Genomic DNA, 21,494 nt, shown 5'->3' on the forward strand with positions numbered 1-21,494 from the left:
AGTTGATTGCAGCATTGTCACATACAACAAAAGGTTGTGGGTTCCACTTTCGGTAAGGGCTAGGTTTCAGGTTTGATCCCAGGTTGGAGTGTGCATGGGAGGCAACTGATTGATTTTTCTCTTTCTCCCCAACCCCTTCCTTTCTCTCTAAAAATCAATAAAAACATATCCTCGGGTCAGGATTTAAAAAAATAGAATGCACGTTGTTATACAAATTTTTCCAGTGGTGGTCAGCTGCTCCAGTACCAAAGGCAGATGACATGAATAGTAGGGTTCATTCAAAGTAGGGGTACGATGAAAAAAAAAAGATAGGGCAAAGGGGTTTAGAGTACTGACAAGTGTTACTGATTTTTTTCTGTAGGTATATAACAATGGGGATGGGATGGAGAAGAGGGTTGCTAGTGTTCTTAGCTTGCCCCAGTTGTGGCAGCAACATAAGGTTGCTAAGAATCAGAGGACCTTCTAGCATCCATTAACACTGGGCTCACACAGCACATTTCCAGATAAGAGAGAAGCGCTATCTCTCTGCTTTATTTGGTCCCTGTAGATATTTCTACTCTTGCCTGACTTGTGTTGTACTAAAATGCATTTCATATACTGTCGTATTTAATACAGATTATGCATTATAAAGCATTTTTATGATTGATATTTTAGGTCATGCAGAAGCTAATAGGGCAAGTGTTCTGTGGCCTTGGTTAAGTCCCTTTCCAAAGGGGATGGTATACTGTGGCTCCATGAAGATGAGAATATACATAAAGTCCTTATTCAGAGCTCAATTAATTGGTGCTTTTTGGGCGGAGTTTAGGGAAAGTTTCTTTAAAATGATGTCACTATAGGCGACTTTAAAACCACTGCAGGTCGGTACCAGTGTACGTAATCAAACTACTTAAAATGAGGTTCACCTGTCACAGTTTAGAGGTTCTGCATAAAATAGATTTCCACTCAGTAGCCTGGGTAACCGGAATTTTGGCTCAACAGCAGAGATCTTCCCAGAATAACTCGGGGGTGGAGGGGGCCGGATCCCTAAGGCCTGCGCCAAAATATACCCCAGGGCGGTCCTGGGGCTCTCACAGCGACGGGGAGCCTACTGCCGCGTCAAGTACAGGGACCACTGGTCTCCCCACGCCAAGCGACCGCTGCTGGAACCACGAAGGCGAGTTTGGCGGTGCCGCGTTCCCAGGGCCAGGCCGGGCCGTGGGGTCTCCCTTAATTCCACGCAGGGGCGGAGGGGCGGGCACGGTGACGCCAAGGCTAGTGACGCGAATACGCAGCGCGACGCGATGACGCACGCCCCTTTGTTGGCTCAGTAGAGGTAGCAGCGGCCGTGGAGGTGGCGCTGGGGACTCTTTTCTCTTGGAGGCCGGAGTGGAGCCGCGTCTGACTGAGGCGGGCGGCGAGCGGCCCCCTCGCTCCCTCCCTCTCTCCTCCGCGACCTCCCCGCCGCCGCCGCCGCCGCCTGCCGCCAACTGCCAACCGCCGCGCCCGGGAGGAGCCGCGGCCCGCGGGCCGGAGCCAGGCCTGCGACCGGACCTCAGCCGGAGCGGGAGCCGGGGCCTGGGCGTCCCCGCCCTCTCTCCGCCTCAGGACCTGCGTCTGCCGGGCCTCCGCGCGTCGCGCCATGGACTCAGACGAGGGCTACAACTACGAGTTCGACGAGGACGAAGAGTGCAGCGAGGAGGACAGCGGCGCCGAGGAGGAGGACGAGGACGAGCCGGATGACGATAACCTGGATCTGGGCGAGGTGGAGCTGGTGGAGCCCGGGCTGGGCGTCGGCGGGGAGCGGGACGGACTGCTGTGCGGGGAGACGGGCGGCGGCGGCGGCAGCGCTCTCGGGTCCGGCGGTGGCGGCGGCGGCGGCGGTGGCGGCGGCGGGCCGGGGCACGAGCAGGAGGAGGATTACCGCTACGAGGTGCTCACGGCCGAGCAGATCCTGCACCACATGGTGGAATGTATCCGGGAGGTCAACGAGGTCATCCAGGTGAGGGTGGCCGCCGAGCTGGCTTGACCGGCCTGGACCGGGGAGCAGATTCGGGCGGCCCGCGTGGCCCCGAGGGGCAGGCCTGGGCCTGGTGCGCAGCCCAGCCCGATGCCTCCCCGCCCTTGTCTCCTCCGCTGCCGCTGCTGGGGACGGGGTGTCGAAAGCAGACGTTCGCCGGTTCGCCGGGTGTGGGGCGATGCGTTGGGGGCGGTACTTTCCAGGTCCTGCTATGGCGGAGGCCTCCGGCCGCCTGAGACTTCTCTTGCGGGCAATTTCTGCCCGTCCGCGGGCCCGGTGTCCTTCCTCTGGCCGGAGGAGCGCCTACGAGGGCGAGGCGGAGGGTGGTGGTGGAGAAGAGCAGGGAAAATTAGGCTCGTCAGAGGGTTGCTTCGGCCTTCAGCCTCACTTGAGCACTTTTGGAAGGAGTTAGAGTAGGCCTAAGAGCAGTTTGGTATACGGTTGCCCCAAGAGGGCATCAGTTAATAAAGAAATGGATCTGCTTGGCAGTCTTAAGTGCATATTAAAGATGGGGGAAGGGAACTGTTTCTCGGAAGAGCTGCTGATGGGCCTTTTCCGATGGTGAGGCTCTTGCTTACATCCTTTTTACTTCTTTGCTGTTTGTTTGGGACCTGCTACTTTCCGCAGTAGTGGTGTATGACTTAACTTGAAGCTGTTGGGAGAGTTAGTGCAGATTGCATACCCAGCCTTGCAGATAAAACAACAACAAAACGCAATGTTATTGTCTGATATTGGACAAGACTCTATTGTGATTTAGAAAGTAGAGGCTTTTTGCTTCTGGACTCCTTTCTATTTCGTGGTCAGTAAGTTAGGCTTGGTTTAACTTGATAACCACATTTTATGTAACCTTGTGCATTTTTGAATTTTAGGAAATAAGTTTTATTATGAGGGCTCAGGTATACATTGAAGAATAAAAAGTCTCTATTCAATGCAACTTTTAGAAAACACAGGTTACATGGAAGGAAACTACTTCCATGTAAGTAGCAGCAAGTAACTATTGCCTTCTTGTGATGTCAGTCATTACATTTTTTACCTTAAAATCGGTTGGCTGATATTCACTGGCAAATTAGCAGTATGTTACTGCCTACTTACTGAGTTTGCACAATTAACAGATTTTTTACAGTATCGTCTAGTAAGCAAAACTTTCTTTTGAGAATTGAATCATCTATTTAGGCTCATTGGAAGGCAGTGTTTTGAGTTATAGTAAAAAATAAATCTGATGTCTGGTGCTATTGCTAACCAGTGGAAATCTCAAACTTTCATATAGATAATGCAGTCTAAGGAGGAATTTGAAGGGTTGTAGAAGAAAGATAAGTTTTACTGCTCTTTTTCTGGTTCCCAAAATATGACAGTTGACTTCTTAAGTCACTACATTGAGATTTTTTTCTTTTCTTTTTTTGAGGAAACTTTATCAAAAGAATTCACAGTAAAACGTTGAATTTTGTTTTCATTATTTGCAATTATATGAAATCTGACGTTTCAAACATGTTACCTAGCTTATTGGCATTTCAGTTAGCTTTAAAAACTCATGGTTATTTTACTTTTTAACTTATGGTCTGTGTTCATGTAGTTAAATCTCATCCAACTTTCTCAGCTTTTGGGTGTGTTTTAATCACTGAGGTCAAACCTTGCAAGTTCTTTATGGCATTTCTGGAACAGACATGTAGGTAATGCACTCCACATCATTCATTCTTTTTTAAATAGAATTCCTGAATATGTAAATATTATTCCTTGTAAAAAGTTCATATTTAGAAATATCAGTAAATCAAAGGATAGGATTTTACTCCAGACCATCTTTTCTCCAAATGGTATACTTACTATATCTAGACTAGGCTCTGGCTATGTTATAGGTTATTTATGTTAATAGATTTAAACTTGAAAAGTTACACAGATAATACATGTGCACTATAAGGAAAAACTGGGCAAGAAAAAAACACCCAGAGAGACACATCAAAATTTGTAACTGGTTCTTTCTAGACCCTCTGGGAAAGCTGTACATGTTTTTAATAATGGAATGGTACTATATATGTTTATGTTTTCAGTAGGAAAAAAACTGAAGGTATCTCAACTTTCTCCTGTCAGTAAATATTTTTCAAGTGCTCACATGATCACAGATTTAAACTAATTTATCTAATCAATCTATTATTATTGACCTCCCTTTTTTATTGTCTAATTTCTGGCTTTTATAAACCTCATTGGGAATACCTGTCATAGATTAAATCTTTGAATATTTCCTTAGAATAAATTGATTTGCTAAGCCAAAGGATTTGCTTATTTTCAAGACATATGAAACATTACCATATTACTTTTAGAAAGGTTATGCTAGTTTCCCCCACCAGTTGGTGCTTTATGGGTTTAAAATGGTCATCATTTATAAAATTTACTTAAAAAAACAAACAAACTGATCAGGTTGAACTTTTAACATGTTTATTGGGCATTGGTGTCTCTTTTGTAAATTGCCCTTCGCGTTTGCTCACTTTATCCCCTTTTGGGATATTTTTTATTTATAAGACCTCTTTATATTCATAGAGGCTTTAATTATCAGACTAGTTTTTTCAGTTAAAAAAACTAATGTTGGTTTAATGTAACAAGTTTTAAGTTTATTAAGTTAAAAAACTTTGTTTTACTTATTTCAAATTAGAGAGCTTACTGTTAATTCTAAAAAATTTAAATCTGTCCAGCCAGTGTGGCGTAAGTGCACCAAGAGTTCCCCAGTTCAATTCCCGGTTAGGGTACATGCCTGGGTTTCAGGCTTGATCCCAGTGAGGAGGCAGTCAATCAGTGTTGATGTTCTCTCTCATCGGATGTTTCTCTCTCTACCTCTGCCTTCCTTTCTCTCTAAAATCAATGAAAACATATTAAAGCCTTGGCCAATGTGGTTGCGCATTAGCCTGTGCACCAAAGGGTCTCAGGTTCTATTCCCCGTTAAAATCGTCAAGGGCATGTACCTCAGCTTCGGGTTTGCTCCCTGCCCCTGGTTGGGGTGCCTGCGGGGCACAACCAGTCCATGTGTTTCTCACATTGATGTTTCTCCCTCTCTCCCTTTTATTCCCCCTGCCCAGTGTTCCTTCCCTGTCACTCTCTTTGAAAAGCAACGGGAAAAATACCCTCAGGTGAGGATTGACAGAAAAATATATCTTTAAAAAACCATATTAAATTCCCTGCCCCAGTGTTATTTTTCAATATGAAATCAGGTATATTATTAGTGAATTTGAAAATTAATTTGTAGGAGCCTTGCCGGTGTGGCTCAGTGGTTGAACGTCAACCTATGAACCAGTAGGTCACAGTTTGATTCCTGGTCAGGGCACATTCCTGGGTATAGAGCCCCAGTCCCAGTGGAGGTGTGCAGGAGGCAGCAGATCAATGATTCTCTCTCACCATTGATTTTTCTCTCCTTCTCCCTTCCTCTGAAATCAATTTAAAAAGTGTGTGTGTGTGTGTGTGTGTGTGTGTACTTTTTTTTTTTTCAGGAGGAAATGATTGAAATGTAAAAAGGTCATCAAGTTGCTCTTTCCTTGGGAATTTGTTTACTTTTTCTGGAAAAAGTAGTTCAGCCAATAACAGATACTTACTGTTATTTGTGGTTATAAGTCAACACTTTTTCTTTTAGAAAATTTGATTTTCTGACTTTCTGTAAGTCTCATTATAGTTTAATTTGGTCTTGTTTTATTTAAATTCTAGCTTACTTTTTGAACTTTTAAGAAAAGATTAAGGATTTTCTTTAGCTTTAACCTATACCAATGATGGAGAAATGCATAAAGCCCTTACTTACCCAACTGTATTAATTAGTATTGCTAATACTAAAAAGTAAGGTGTTGTGGTTTTTTTTTATGTAATTGCCTCATTAGCTAGGTAATTAATTAAACGCTGCTCAATTCTGCAACTGAGGAATGTTTAAACTTGCCATTTTGTGTTTCCACAACAGTGTTCAGCAAATGTTGATTGTGCCTTGTGTTCCAGTTGCCATGTCAAGTAGAGGGCACAGTTTTTGCCCCAGGAGCATTCCCAGAGATTGTTGTGCATATGTTAAGTCTGAGTTGGAGCCTGAACATCCATATATTTTTAGCCACTGCAGTGATAAATCTGAACCACTAGAATAGTCACAGTTCATGCACTGTCATGGTTTTGATCTCAGGGAGAATGAGTAGAGAGAGAAGGTCAATAACTCTTAACAATACCACATTTAAAGGGTATACTGAGAAAGAGGGGCATGGGACAATTTATTATGCTTAATAACCAGTTTTAAAAACAAAAGTAATAACCTAATGTTTGGCAGGACAATTTTCTACTGGATGGTGATATTTTACATATTTGTTTAATTAAAAGATTTACTTTAAAGAACTTGTAGTAAAGTCAGGTTTCAGGCATAAATTGAGAGGTACTTTATTCCAGCATATTTTATACTGGCTGGGAGTCAAGTTCTAGCCCTGGCTTTTCTTCTGACAAGTTAATTTACATCTCAACCTTCAGTTTTGCTTTTTTTGTTATTTGTTTTTGTTGTTTTTTAAATCTGGGACTTTAAAACAAGAGAGTTGAACTACTAGATTAATCTTTTTTACATTAATGTTTTGTTTAACATCCTTAATTGGAGATGCACATTGTTTCCAAAAAGTTGAACTCTAGTGTGCATACCAAGATGAACTTACCTTAGTTAATTTGTTTGGGTGGAGTATAGGGGGCAAAAGAGGGAGAGGAAGAGGAGAAAGAGAGTGTGGGTTTGTGTTTTGAAGCTCTTAAGGTGTTGGGTATGGTTTACTCCTATTGAACTTTTTTCATCTTTTTCTAACCTGTCTTTTTGAGCTATAACTTTTAAATTATATTCTTGTTGAGTCAGAAACTCTGGGGGTGGGGTCCAACAGTCTGCTTTAACAAGCAATCCAGGTGATGCTAATGCAAGCTAAAGTTTGAGAACCAATGATATAGTTGAAATTTAATGGCAGTGTTTCTCGTTGTTTTAACTTGCTGTAAATTACTACAGAGGTGGGTTAATGATGGAAGCAAGTTGTTTAAGAAACTAATGGAAGGAAAATTTTAAGAGCCTGGACAACACTTACTAGGCTAATCATAGAGTTAAAGATTTGCCATTACCGATATTCTTCAGATAAGGTGGTCTTTACTCAGTTCTTTCAAATGTGCAAACCAAACTAGTGACATCTTACATTCTAGGATGGATCACTTGGTTTTCTTTCAATCCTTCCCCCACTGCTTGGGGTTTTATGAGATTTCTGAAGGAGTTCGTGATCTCTTTGAATTTAGATACTCAAAGCTATTAGGTCAGTTAGTAGTTTTGTTAAGTGCTAAGTGAATAGTAATAAGTATTCAGATCTGGAAGATAGCTAGGATTTCAATGGATAGAAATGAGGAATAGGAAGCCCTTCTGAGAAATTGAGAATGAGGAAGGTGTCTGGCTACTAGTGAGGTCAGTCAAAACAGAAGAGTTTATAAATTATTGGTGATAGTGTTATTGAAGCTTTGATACTATGAAGAAAGGTAGGCAGAAGTCACCACATTAGATTTCTTTTTTGGGGTTTGGTCTATGGTAGCTACTTCTCTTTAGCCCCAAAACTTAGTGACTTAAAAACAACAAACATTTATTATCTCACAGTTTCTATGGAGTCACAATTCTGGATGCAGCTTAGCTGGGTGCTTCTGGTTCAGAGTCTCTTCTTATGAGGCTGTAGCCAAGATATCAAGCAGGATTTCAGGTCTTGATTGGAGGAGATCCCCTGCCACTGTCATCTGTGTGGCTGTTGGCAGGCCTCAGATTTTCACTGGTTGGTTGTTGGCCAGAGACATCAATTCCTTGCCACGTGGGCTTCTCCATAAAGTAACTTACAGCACAATAGCTTCTTTCCTTCAGAACAAGTCTGAGAGAGAGTACCCAGATGGAAACCACAGTCTTTTTATAATGATCTCAGAAGTGATATGCCATCACTTTAGCATACTCTACTTGTAACTAAATCCAGCCCATAAACAAGAAGAGGGGATTACACAATCCCCTATCTATCTATCTATCTGGCTCAATCAAGATGTGAATTGCAAATATGTATACTGTTTATCCAGTCAATTTATATACTCTTAGGAAGGCTTAGTAGTTTTGGATTTTTAGTTTGGATTAACCTTAAATATTTGTATTTGGCTTTGCAAAGCATTATCATACCTTTAAATGATAAGCATTCCTAATTACCTTCAATTGGCTAAGATTAGGAGGACAGTTTGTAGTCTCTAAGATTTGGCAGTAATTTGAGATTCTCCAGACCACTGATTTTTTTTTTTAAACTTTAGCTTTTACATGCAGAGATCCCACATACCCTTTACTGATTTATCTGCAATGGTAATGTCTTGCAAAATTATAGTATATCACAACCAATATGTTGATATTGATGCAATCTACTTAAGGATTTTAAAAAATGCCGGCATTTAGGCCCTACCCCAGACTAAAAATGGGTCCCAGAATTTGGAGTAGGCATTGTCATTAAATAAAAATCTTACCTTCTCTGGATTATTTTAATGTACATTTAGAATTGAGAGCCCCTGTTCTTGCCTAATGTCTCTAAAGAATCCTTTCAGTAACATTCCAATCTCTGCTTAAGTACAAATAAATGACTGAGCTATTTTATGATGTAGCTCATTCCAATGTTTAACTCCTGATTTTTTAAAAAAAGGAATTAATATCTGCTTTCATGTTTACTCATAGGCATTGTTCCCAGGGTGGCCTGTTGTGTGAAAAAAAAATTTTTTTTTAAACATAACTATTGTTTTAGAAACTTGAAGGAAAAACTTTTCTTTCAAACCCTGCCAAAGATTAGGTTATTACTTTTGTTTTTAAAACCAATCCCCCTTTTTTCATTTCTTTTATGACATGAACCTATATCTTTGATTATGCACATTGCCCTACTTTATTTAACACTAGAGGCCTGATGCATGAAAATTCGTGCAAGAGTAGCCCCCCCCTCCCCCCCCTGGCTGCTGGCACTGGCTTCCCTCCTGCACCTGGGACCAGGGCTGGCTTCCCCGAGGCCGCCTGCAGGCACCCAGGACCCAGACTGGCTTCCTTCCAGCCCCAGCTTCGTCAGGAAGGACAGACGTCCAGAATGATGTCTGGTAGACGTCCGGTCTAATTATCATATTACTCTTTGATTATTATAGATTAGATAGATACTGTCTTCTAGGCACTGTATCACAGGCCATAACTTTGCTAAGATCTTGTCAAAATATATACAGGTCATCTTTTGATCTTGACATTAGGTTACTATGTAAGTTTATGAAGAGCTTATTTATTCCCTTTACATGATGTGATAAATAGAAGGATGAGAATTTATTGAGGCTAACATTTGATGATCACTTATTAGGTGAGAGAATGATCAGAGACTTCTAACCTGGGATGAGTGAGATTCATAGAAATAGTAGTGGAAGTCCTTTCCTTATTTTCAATGTTTTCAAAAAGCTGAAGAGTATTTAAAAGAAAGCAAAACAAAATTGTCCTAGCTAATTAAAATGGCTAATGTTGAATCTTCAATTCCAAAAAAACAGTACATATTTTAAGTAGTATATATGTAATTTCTTCCTAAATTTTTGCTTTCTTCCTAAATTGTCATTCACCCAGTGATATGTTGTCATCTGGCTTGATCTTGGATACAATGTCTCATTCCTTGATATATATTGGCGCATAATAGATGCCTCATTGGTAATTTGGTATCTCAAAAGGCAGCTTAAAAAGTTATTACTGGCCGGAACCGGTTTGGCTCAGTGGATAGAGCGTCGGCCTGCGGACTGAAGGGTCCCAGGTTCGATTCCGGTCAAGGGCATGTACCTGGGTTGCGGGCATATCCCCAGTGGGAGATGTGCAGGAGGCAGCTGATCGATGTTTCTCTCTCATCGATGTTTCTAACTCTCTATCTCTCTCCCTTCCTCTCTGTAAAAAATCAATAAAATATATTTAAAAAAAAAAGTTATTACTGAGCTAGCAGCTGCACTGGCAGATTGACTTTTTAGAGTCCTACTTTTTTCATTTAAAAAAATGAGAGTGCTGGTATTAAGGCCAAAAGGTTGTGAGGGTATAAATGAGAAATACCAAATATTGTGCTGGTAGTTTTCCCATGTAATTTTAAATTTAACTTTATTTTTATTGATTGATTTGAGAGAGAGAGAGAGAGAGAGAGAGAGAGAGAGGGAGGAAAGGGGGGGGGTGGAGAAAACTACTTATTTGTTGTTCTACTTATTTATGCATTAATTGGTTGATTCTTGTATGTGCCCTGACTGGGGATTGAACACGCAACCTTGGTGTATTGGGACAACACTGTAACCAACTGAGCTACCTGGCCAGGGCCTCCCATCTAATTTTTTTTAAATGTAAACATTGTTCAATAACATTTTTCCTTTTTGCTATATTCCATTTGAAAGAAGTATCACATTTGACCTGACACTTAATACATTTTGGCAGAAAGTAGAGCAGATAATGAAGTATTAGGTAACATTTCCTTAGTACTAAGACTAGGGGTGGGGAATGTTCAGTACACAGGTGGAATAAAGGCCCTCAAAATCATTTGGTCTGGCCCTGCCAAGGCATTAGGGGGTGAGTTAATGAAATGTTTGATCAAATATAGCAGGATAATTTTTAAAGTTGATAATTCTGTATGGCCTGCGTATGATGCTATAAATATCCAAATGGCCCTTGGCAGAAAAAAGGTTCTCTACCCCTGGTTTCTATAAAGTGCGGGGAGGGGGGGGGGGAGGGGGGGCGGGGGTTGGGGGGGTGGTAAATAAAGTGCCAGGAGCTACATGCAAATAATAGTTTATAAAAGAGTCACCATATGTTCAGAGGCCTTAAAAAGCTTGTCCTCTAGGAATTTAAACACTTTTTTTCTTGCCATCTTCTTATACTATTACTGTGGTGTTCTCTAGAAGTCATAAAAAAGTTTATTAGTTCCATAAAAAAATCTTGTCTATCTCCCTTTGGTTTACTGCAAGCATGTCAAACTCGCGGCTGGATAAAGGCAGCAAGCTTTTACTAGGTGCACCGGTTAATGATGCGGATTTTGTAATAAAAGAAAACATGATAATTTCAAGAGAAACATCAAAAGTGCTTTATTCAAAGTAATGTCCATCACTACCTACACATTTCCCCCATCTTTCAGGTAATTTGTGGATACCGTCTGAATAGAACTTTTCTTGTTTTGAGGCAAACCATTCAGAGACCAAATTTTCCACTTCTTCGTACATTTTGAAGTGTTGCTCAGAAAGTGCATGTGCCATCGATCGGAACAGGTGGTAATCTGAAAGAGCAAGGTCTGGTGAATATGGCAGGTGGGTTAATACTTCCCAGGCAAGATCTTTTAACGTGTCTTCAACTGGTTTTGAAGTGTGTGATGGTGCGTCATCATGAAGCAAAATTACTTTGCCGTGTCTTCTGGCCCATTCTGGTCCTTTTACCATCAAAGCGTGATTCAAATTGATTATTTGTTGTCGGTAGTGATCAGTATTAACAGTTTCACCTAGTTTTAGAAGCTCATAATACACCACACCTTCCTGATCCCACCAAACGCAGAGCATTGTCTTCTTTCCGAAGCGATTTGACCTTGCAGTCGATGTTGATGGTTGACCTGGATCAACCCATGATTTTGTGTGTTTGGGATTCTCAAAATAAAAACACTTTTCATCACCAGTCACAATTCGATGCAAAAAAGACTTTCGTGCCGTTGAAGCAACATTTTACTGATGACTTTTCGGTTTTCCATTTGTCTTTCATTCAGTTGATGTGGCACCCATTTTTCCTTCCTTTAAAATCCCACTGCTTGTAAACAATCGGAAATTGTTTGCTGAGCAGCATTTAATCTTTCTGCAAGTTGTTTTTGAGTTTGACATGCATCTTCATCCAATAATGCTTTAATTGTTGGTCTTTAAACTTTTTCGTTTAACCTGGATGTTCTTTGTCTTTCACATCGAAATCATCACTTTTAAAGTGTTTAAACCAGCGTTCCAGTGTCTTGAGATGGAGCATGTTCACCATAAGCTTCCCACAGTAGTATATGATAACTTTCAGCGGCACTTTTCTTCAAAATAATGAAATAAAACTTCCCGCAGATGCTTTTTTGGGGGCACAAAATTCAACATTTTTAAGCGTAAAGATATCTATGGTGTTAAGACCTTCAGAAAATTTGACATATGAAGTTTTGAAGCTTGTCAATACAACAAAATAGCATATATATCAAATCGCTTTTTTTTATCAACATATGTGTAACTCCATCTATTGAAAAAAATCTGCATAATTAACTAGTACACATAGTACCAGGCAGGGACAAACTGAATTTCTTCTATGTCAGAGATTGTTTCAGTGTGCTGCATGCTATGGATGAAGAAGACTTATCGGTCACCCCTCACACCTATCATATCTAGAGACATTTAGGTATTGAGATGGCTATATTACAATCTCATGTAGGCTACACCAAACTTCGTATCAAGTGCTCTGCAAACATAAGGGAGCCTTGGAAAGGTAGAGGAGAGGGACCTGGAAAAAGATACGGTAATATCAGAGCAGAATCTGAATAGGAGTACGTAAGGTAGTTAGGAAGAGAAAGTTTATCTCCAGAAGGACCAGCTTGAGCAAAAGTTGGAAAACATAAAGGTGTATTATATACTAAGGAATTAGAAGTAGTGCAATGGGGGTGGTAGAAAAAATCAGGCACAACAGCAGATGAAATTGAAAAAATTAGCTGACATCAAGATGGGGAAGCCATGAATGCCCTATTAAGGAATCAGACTAGACTTATAATGGCGGGGGGCAGGGGGGGATTAAGTCTTTTTTTTTTTTTTTAGCAGGAAAATGACTACTGTATTTATATTTGGTAGTATGGCTGGAAGCCTAGAGGTAAGGATAAAATAAAAAAAAGGCTGTAAATTAGGATTAGTTAGTAAAAAGGTTAGCAATAATAAAAAACAAATTTTAGAGGTAACTTGATCGGGGCTAACTTGACTATGGGAAATGCAGAGGGGGATGATTTTTTAAAAAATATATTTTTATTTACTTCAGAGAGGAAGGGAGAGATAGAAACATCAGTGATGGGAGAGAATCATTGATTGGCTGCCTCCTGCACGCCCCCCTACTGGAGATTGAGCCTGCAACCTAGGCATGTGCCCTTGACTAGAATCCAACCTGGGACCCTTTAGCCCAGCAGTTGCCAATCAGTGGTCCATGTGGTCCGAAAGGGTGGCAACCCCTGCTTTAGCCCACAGGCAAACAACTCTATCCACTGAGCCAAACTAGCTAGGGCAGGGGGGATGATTTTTAAATTCCAAGAATGGTTAACTGGTAAGTAAATCAAAGGTAGAGGAGCCTTGAGAGAAGGGAGTAAATTTGAGTTTCAAATGGGTTTCAGAGAAATGCCTGTCCAAAATGTCTCAAAATTCAATGTGTCCACATTAGAGGCTTGTGCTTATAAGTATTTACTACGAATCAGAAACTACTTCTCAGTTCCTAGGATACTTAATCCCTAAAAAAAAAAAGTAGAGTTGTAATGTTGTAATTAAGAGAAAGAATAGATTATCAAGTAATTGGAGTCAGTTAATATGTGACTTATAAGTATTAGAGTTTCAAAGGAGATAGCAAAGCAAGCCTGGGGAGAAGTGACTGGGATTATAGCTATTCTTAGCATTGTCTAACAATAGTGTTGTTAAAAATAATTAAGTCACTCCTATATAATAGTTTTCAAAGTATGGTCTGTGAAAGAAAAACTATTTTATGGTAATATTAAGAAGTTATTTGTCTTTTTAAATGTGCTCACATTTGTACCAATGGTACAGAAGCAATGGTTAGGTAGAACCACAGGATACTATACTAGTATTCATTGTATTGTATTATTCACTGCCACACAGTAAAAAGTACTAGTTTCACTATTGTCCTTGATGAAGCAGTAAAAATTATTAGTTTTATATTCTATCCCTTAAGTACACATCTTAGTAGCTTATGTGGCAAAATTGGAGATATGCATGGAGCACTGCTGCATACTAAAGTACATGGTTGTCTCAAAGAAAACATGTTGATTTGTGACCTGAACAAGCTGCTTGTGTGTTGGAACACCATTTTTACTTGAAAGAATGACTGACAAACTTTATTTAGACAAACGGCAAATAAACATGGTTAATGTTTCTTCAAGTGAATGAAATACACCTGTCATTTCATGCAAAATTGCTCAGTATTTGAAGTTTTAAAGTGAAAATTAGAATTTTGGAAAACTTTTATCTGTACTGTGAGACTGTCAGCTTCCTAGCCCTTAAAAACTTTTGATGAGCCCTAACTTGTTTGGCTCAGTGGATAGAGCATCGGCCTGTGGACTGAAGGATCTCTGGTTGGATTCTGGTCAAGGGCACATGCCCAGGTTGTGGGCTTGATCCCCCAGTAGGGGGCAATGCAGGAGGCAGTCAATCAATGATTCTCATAATTGATGTTTCTATCTCTCCCTCTCCCTCTCCCTCTCTCTCCCTTTCTCTCCCTCTCCCTCTCTGAAATCAATAAAAATATGTATTTTTAAAAACTTATAATGAGACATTATAAACTATCAACATTTAGAAGATCTGCATGACATAATGAACCAATATTTTCCAAATGACCAACTTTCCAATGACCAGTTGTGATATTTCACAATTATGTATTATTGGTAAGTGATCCATTCAAAATACAGAATGAGCCATTGGATTTTAATGTAACAAGAGTATGAAGTGTTATCAGTGCTTGTGACTGCCCACACCTCCTTGCCTCTCCTCTCCTGGCCAAAGCCCAGGGGACTAGGGTGAGAAGGCTGGACCATGTTCCAGTGCAAGCTGACAGCCCTCAACTACCACAACTCCGCAGGCTTCAACTGCAAACATGAAACAATTTAGAAACTTTATTGCTTGGCTTGAAGATCAGAAAAATCAGACACTACAAGATTGAAAACAAGTAATATAAGAAACATCCACAGCAGTGATTGGTCCAAGTTCTTTGAAAAGTATCTCAGAGATGGTAACTGTCCTTTCAAGATTCAAGATCCACAAGAAGCAGTTAACTGGCTTCTTATTCCTGGGTTAGCTGTTAGACTTGAATATAGAATAATGCTGAAAAATAAAAGGACTTCAGACCTCATTATATAAAAAATGCTATCATTGCAGCTAAAAATGCAGAGCCATTGGTCAATTTGGATATAAATAATCTTGATTTTAAGGCTGGTGTAATGGCTTTTTCTAACCTTCAGATTCAGCGTGATGATGATTACCTGGTAATGCTTAAGGCAATTTGAATTTTGGTCCTGGAGCGCCTGACAACAGGATGCAGTTGCTAAAGCAAGTCAAACAAGAGCAAATCAAACAAAACTAAAGCCTGTTGCTTTAGGCAAGCATGTTCTTGGTTTAAACATAGGAGATTCAGTTCTTTTTTTTTTCCTTTGTCTATATATGTTTTCCTCTTTTGTGTTTATGATAGTGATAATTTTTTAAAATTTTATTGTTTAAGTATTACAAATAGTAGTACATATGCTCCTTTTTTTCCCCCATTGACCTTCCCCTGGCCTCCCCTAACCGCCCCCCCCCCCACGTCCTCATCCCCACCCCCCACCCCCCCAGTGTCTTGCGTCATTTGGTTATGCTTATATGCATGCATACTAGTCCTTCTGTTGATCTCTTACCTCCCCCCCAGAGATTCAGTTCTTAATGAAGCTGCTCAAATACTGCAATTGCTACATATAGAAGAGCTCAGAAAGCTACAGACAAAAATGAAGACATAGTAGCTGTTAAGGCAATTGTTGCTTATCCAAAGACAAAGACCACAAACTGGGAAAAGTTAGAAGGATAATATTTTAGGATTTCAGCTTCTCACCTACTTAGTACAATTGGGAACCATGTACACCCTGACATGTGTTTGGAAATCAGATGTTCACATTTTCAAGGGAAGAATCCCAGGAAATTACGTTCTAGAGATTTACCATTATTGCTTTTTCTTTGATAAATTTGGAAAGTGTGTGTGTGTGAGGGGGAAGTCTTTGATATGGTTTCAGATTCTACTTTGCAACTAGCCTTTAAGAAACTACCACTTTTTGCATTTTGGTGTAATATCAAAAAGAATATTTATAATTAGCTGAAAGTGCTTCTCCTTTTTCCAAATACATATCTTTGTGAGGCCATGTTCTCTTTATTCTTCAAACAAAACAACATATCCAAGAGATTGAATGCAGAAGAAGATAGGAGAATCCTGCTGTTTTCTAGTTAGCTAGATATCAAAGTCTTTCAAATATGTGAAATAATACACTATTCTTACTAAATTTTTGTTTTAGAACCTATTTATTTTCATAAAAATGTCTGTATTAACATAATAAGCTTTATTACTGTTTTAATGAATTCATAAATATTTTTTAAATTCTCAGTTATATCTAACATGATAGATTTTGATAGTTATAACTCAAACAAAACTCTTTGGCATCCTTAATAATTTTTAAGATAAAAGAAAAGTTCTGAGACCAGATAGGTTGAGATCGCTTCTCTAATATTCTGAACCAACTGTACTATATGAGTTTACTATAAATTAGCAATGGGTTATAAACTACAAAGTAAGTAGTTTTACTGATTAATCAGAAACATTTATATATAAAGCTGTTTTAGTTGCTGTGGAGGGTCTTAACAGAAATGTACTTTAAAAATAAAATCTAGAAATAGAATAGTAAGATATGACTAGTTGGGGGAGAAATTATTGGAAAATTAATTTTTCCAAGGAGGAGCTACAGAGATACCACCTGACATAGTCCATTTGTTATTTTGTTTATATTCAGACTTCAAAACCCTATCAGAGCAGGAGCTTTGTCTTATTTATTCATTGCTGTACTCTCAGAACAATACCTGGCACATAGTAGACACTTAATAAACGTTTTTTATATAAATATTTTTCTTTCACTTCCATTTTTGAAGAATATCTTATGTATATAATTTTAGGTTGGTAGTTTTCTTTCAGCACATTAAAGATTACATTGCCTACTGGCTCCCATTGTTTATGGTGGGAGGAAGCTAATGAGCCTTTAATCTGATTGCTTGTGAGATTTTTACTTTGTCTTTGAAAGACTGGTAGAAAACTATTAATACGCCTACCATGGTTTTCTTTGTGTTTATCTTGTTTTGGGTCTTCAGATCCTTTTGAATATATAGGAGTGATGTCTTTTATCATTTTGGAAATTCTCAGTTCTGCCTTCTTTCTCTCCATGCTTTCTTTTTTTTTTTTTTTTTTTTTAAATATATTTTATTGATTTTTTACAGAGAGGAAGGGAGAGAGATAGAGAGTTAGAAACATCGATGAGAGAGAAACATCGATCAGCTGCCTCCTGCACATCTCCTACTGGGGATGTGCCCACAACCCAGGTACATGCCCTTGACCGGAATCGAACCCAGGACCCCTCAGTCCGCAGGCCGACGCTCTATCCACTGAGCCAAACCAGTTTCGGCTCTCCATGCTTTCTGAGACCCCAGTTATAATACATCTATTAGGGCGTTTTATGTTCCATTTGTGTCCAGTGCTTTTTTGTGTACGTCCTCTTTTCTCTTCTGGATCTCCAAATCTGTCTTTTCCTATGTCTGATCTGCTGTTAAACACCTTTTAATTAGTTTAACACCTTAAATATTCTATATTTTCAATTCTAGAGTTTCCATGTCATTTTTTTTTACAGATGCTAATATTTTGGTGATTTCTTTTTTGTGTTTTTCAACTTTTGCTCTACTTTCTTCAGCATATTAACCTTTTTTTAAGTTTTGTCAGCTAACTCCAATATTCAAATTATCTGTTAGTCTCCATGTGTTTTTTTCTCTCTCAGTTTTCAGTCATGTGTTACTGTCATTTGGCATAATTTTGATTGCATGCCATATATTGTGTCTAAATTATTTTAGAGATTTTGGATGATGCTAGATTACTCCAGAGAGGATTTTCTTTTTTTATTTAAAGTGTATTTTTCAATTACAGTTTACATTCAATATTGAGGATTTTCGTTTTTTCTTTGAATTGGCTGTTAGAGTGGTAAATGGACACCTCAATCTAATAAGGTTGAGTTCTGGCCATGTTCAGTGATCTGCCACTGGCCTTTTAGATTCTTCAGCTAAGAACCTGATGTATTCTCAGCAGTTCTTCCCCTAGGGGTCACAAACTTTCATATTGTTTCCTTAGACTCCTGGAAGCACCATCTGCTTTTCAGAGGCTTTACCTTTAATTATTATTATTATTATTGTTATTATATTATTATTTTAATCCTCACCTGAGGATATTTTTTCCATTGATTTTTAGAGAGAGTGGAAATGTGTGAGTGTGTGTGTGTGTGTGTGTGTGAGAGAGAGAGAGAGAGAGAGAGAGAGAGAGAGAGAGAGAGAGAGAGAGGTGAGAGAGACCCATCTATTGGTTGCCTCCCGCACTTGCCAGGGGAATGAACCTGCAACCCAGATATGTACCCTTAACCGGGAATCGAACCCATGATCTTTCAGTGCACAGGTCAACACTTCAATGACTGAGCTACACGAGGGCTAGAGGCTTTACCTTTAGATTTTTAGTCTTGGCCCTGAGCAATCCCAGGATTCAGCAAATTTTCTAAGGGGAATACTGACCATTCTTTGAGATACCCCTTCAGGTCTCAGTATTAATATCCTTTTGTTGCTGTAATAAGTTGTCACAAATTTACTGACTTAAAAACAACACGTTTATTATCTTACATTTCTGAAAGAAGCTCAAAGTGAATTTCACTGGACTAAAATCAGCGGTGTTCCTTCTGGAGGTTCTAGGGGAGAATCTTTTTCCTCGCCTTTTTCACTTCTAGAGGCCGCCTACATTCCTTGGCTTGTAGCTCCTTATTTTATCTTCAAAGCTACTAGCATAGCATCTTCAACTCTCTTTCTCTTTTGTCCCTTTCTTCCACTTTATTTGTTTATTTTTAAAAAAAATATTTTTATTGATTTTAGAGAGGAAGGTAGAGGGAGAGAGAGATAGAAACATCAATGATGAGAATAATTGATCAGCTGCCTCTTGCAGGCCTCCTACTGGAGATCCAGCCCACAAACCAGGCATGTGCCCTGACCATGAATCAAACTGTGACCTCCTGGTTTAGAGGTGGACACTCAACCACTGAGTCACACCAGTTGGTCTAGAATGCACTTTCGAACTTGGATTTCAGCTAGAAAGTATGACATCTTAAAGATTGGAATAAGGAATCTGCCTGAGATTTGGCAGAATAACAGGCTGGAGGGAGAAAAAGATCTAATTTCATTTATATGTAAGGGGAGACTCAGATAGAGAAAAGTGGTAAATTGAAGTTAGAGAAGCTGAGAAATGGGTTTGTTAGAGAGCAGGAGGTCATTGAAACTGGGTCCTTTTTACTTTTAAAAGTACAAGCTCTTTTTGCTATACCAGACTTCAGTTGGACTTTTTGACTAAGCCAAGTTTTTGTACTTAAGTTTTCTCTGTTTGTATACTGGAAACAATACTAAAATGATCTTTCATTGTAGCTAATTGACTCTGATTTTAGATGGTCACTTATATTAGTTCTCTATTGTTATACAACAAATTACCCCAACAAGTGGCTTGTTGAAGCTAAAAACAACACATATTTATTGTCTCATACTTTTGAATGCTTTAGCTGGGTGGTCTGGCCACAGAGTCTTTGAGGAGGTTGTAGTCATCCTATCAGCTGAGGTTGCATTTGTCTGAAGGCTTGATTTGGGCTGAAGAATGAACTGCTTTGAGATGGATCACTTACATGACTGTTGGTAGGAGGCTTTAGTTCTTTCTCATCCGGCTTTTTCCATAGGGCTACTGAAGTGTCCTCACTGCATGTTAGCTGGCTTCTCCTAGAAGTATCAAAGAAAGCCAGACAGATGCAATAATGTTTTTTTAATGACCTAGATTGGAAGTCATACTTTGTGATTCCTGCATTGTCCTTTTGGCCACTCTAGTCAGCCCTGGACTACACAGCCGTGGACTGCTAAAGGGAGGGGACGACACAGATATCAGGAGGCGAGGCTCATTTGGGACCATCTTGGAGGCTGGCTACTGCAGACAACCATGTGAAGGGAAGTGTAAGATACAGGGATATGACTGTGAGGCAAGATTTTAGTTCCAGGATTATGAGATTTATTTTTTAAAATGATGTTATGCTTAATGAGGAATAAAAAGTGAACTTGAAAACTGAGTGTAAGACAGCTTCCTTTTTAAAGAAATATGCTTTTAGAAAGAGAGGAAAGGAGAGTTAGAAGCATCTATGAGAGAGACACATCAGTCACCTGCCTTCTGCATGCTCCCTATTGGGGATCGAGCCCGCACCCAGGGACGTGCCCTGACTGGGAATCGAAGCAAACTACGGCCCGCGGGCCGGATCCGGCCCGTTTGAAATGAATAAAACTATTGAAAAAAAAGACCGTACCCTTTTATGTAATGATGTTTACTTTGAATTTATATTAGTTCACACAAACACTCCATCCATGCTTTTGTTACGGCCCTCCAGTCCAGTTTAAGAACCCATTGTGGCCCTCGGGTCAAAAAGTTTGCCCACCCCTGGAGTCTCATCTATGATACTAAATGTGTGACCTTAGTAAATCAGTAGTCTGAATCTGTCCTTACAGAATAAACTATTTTGACTTAATGACTTTCAGAGTTCTTTTTCAGTTATAAAATTCAAACTGTAACAGAAGATAATTAGTTGTGAATACTTCCAAGATAAGAAGCTAAAAAAACAAAAGCCTTTTTTCCATCTAATCTAATGCCATTGTCTGTCTTGATCTTGATCCTCTTGGATTTTACTATTCCTAAAACCACTGTACATCTTATCACCATGTTCTGCCAAATCTGTACTCAACCATTACAGCTATATGCCACCTCTTAGTACATGTACTTGGCATTAGGAGATGAGTGTAGAACATTCCTTTCCTTTCCAGGGCTCCTACTCTAGGAAGGGCAGACATGTAAATAAATACCCTATATAATAAAGAGGTAATATGCAAATTAACCCTCACGCCCCCTCACAGAATGGCTGCCTACAACCAGGCTGGCAGGGGGGTTAGTGAGGGACGACCAAACGACTGAACAAGCAGGCTGCATGGGGTGACCAGGCCGGCAGGTGGGTTAGTGAGGGATGACCAAACGACTGAACAGTAGGCTGCGTGGGGCTACCAGGCCAGCTGGGGGACCATGAGGGGTGACCAGGCTAGCAGAGGGGTTAGTGAGAACGACCAAATGACTGAACAGTAGGCTCTGTGGGGCTACCAGGCCGTCAGGGGGGCCGTGAGAAGCGACCAGGCCGGCAGGGGGGGCAGTTGGGGGCAACCAGGCCGGCAGGGGGGGGACAGCTAGGGGCGACGAGGATGGCAGGGAGGGGGCAGTTGGGTGCGACCTGGCTGGCAGCGGGGGTTAGTTAGGGACGACCAAGCAAGCAGGCAGGTGAGCAATTAGGAGCCAGTGGTCCAGGATTGTGAGAGGGATGTCCGACTGCTGGTTTAGGCCGGATCCCCGGGATCA

At 40.1% G+C, this 21,494-nt stretch overlaps 1 protein-coding gene and 1 pseudogene across 5 annotated transcripts in view; both read left to right on the top strand.

The window, feature by feature from the left end:
- Positions 1-1,286: 1,286 nt before the first annotated feature.
- The window catches only part of ARIH1 (ariadne RBR E3 ubiquitin protein ligase 1), a 118,602-nt gene continuing 98,394 nt past the window's right edge, over positions 1,287-21,494 (top strand). Inside the window, exon 1 of one of the 5 annotated variants that reach the window (XM_036348310.1) lies at positions 1,287-1,978. In XM_036348310.1, the coding sequence (XP_036204203.1) occupies positions 1,619-1,978 (360 nt within the window). In that variant the 5' untranslated portion in view covers positions 1,287-1,618. Of the gene's footprint in view, positions 1,979-11,266; positions 11,303-21,494 lie in introns of those variants that run through there. The other 4 variants (XM_036348302.1, XM_036348292.1, XM_036348321.1 and 1 more) reach the window with 4 other exon arrangements.
- Positions 14,423-17,205, top strand: LOC118675475 (annotated as a pseudogene).

This window comes from Myotis myotis, unplaced genomic scaffold, assembly GCF_014108235.1.
Source record: "Myotis myotis isolate mMyoMyo1 unplaced genomic scaffold, mMyoMyo1.p scaffold_m19_p_1, whole genome shotgun sequence".
NCBI classification, from domain to species: domain Eukaryota; kingdom Metazoa; phylum Chordata; class Mammalia; order Chiroptera; family Vespertilionidae; genus Myotis; species Myotis myotis.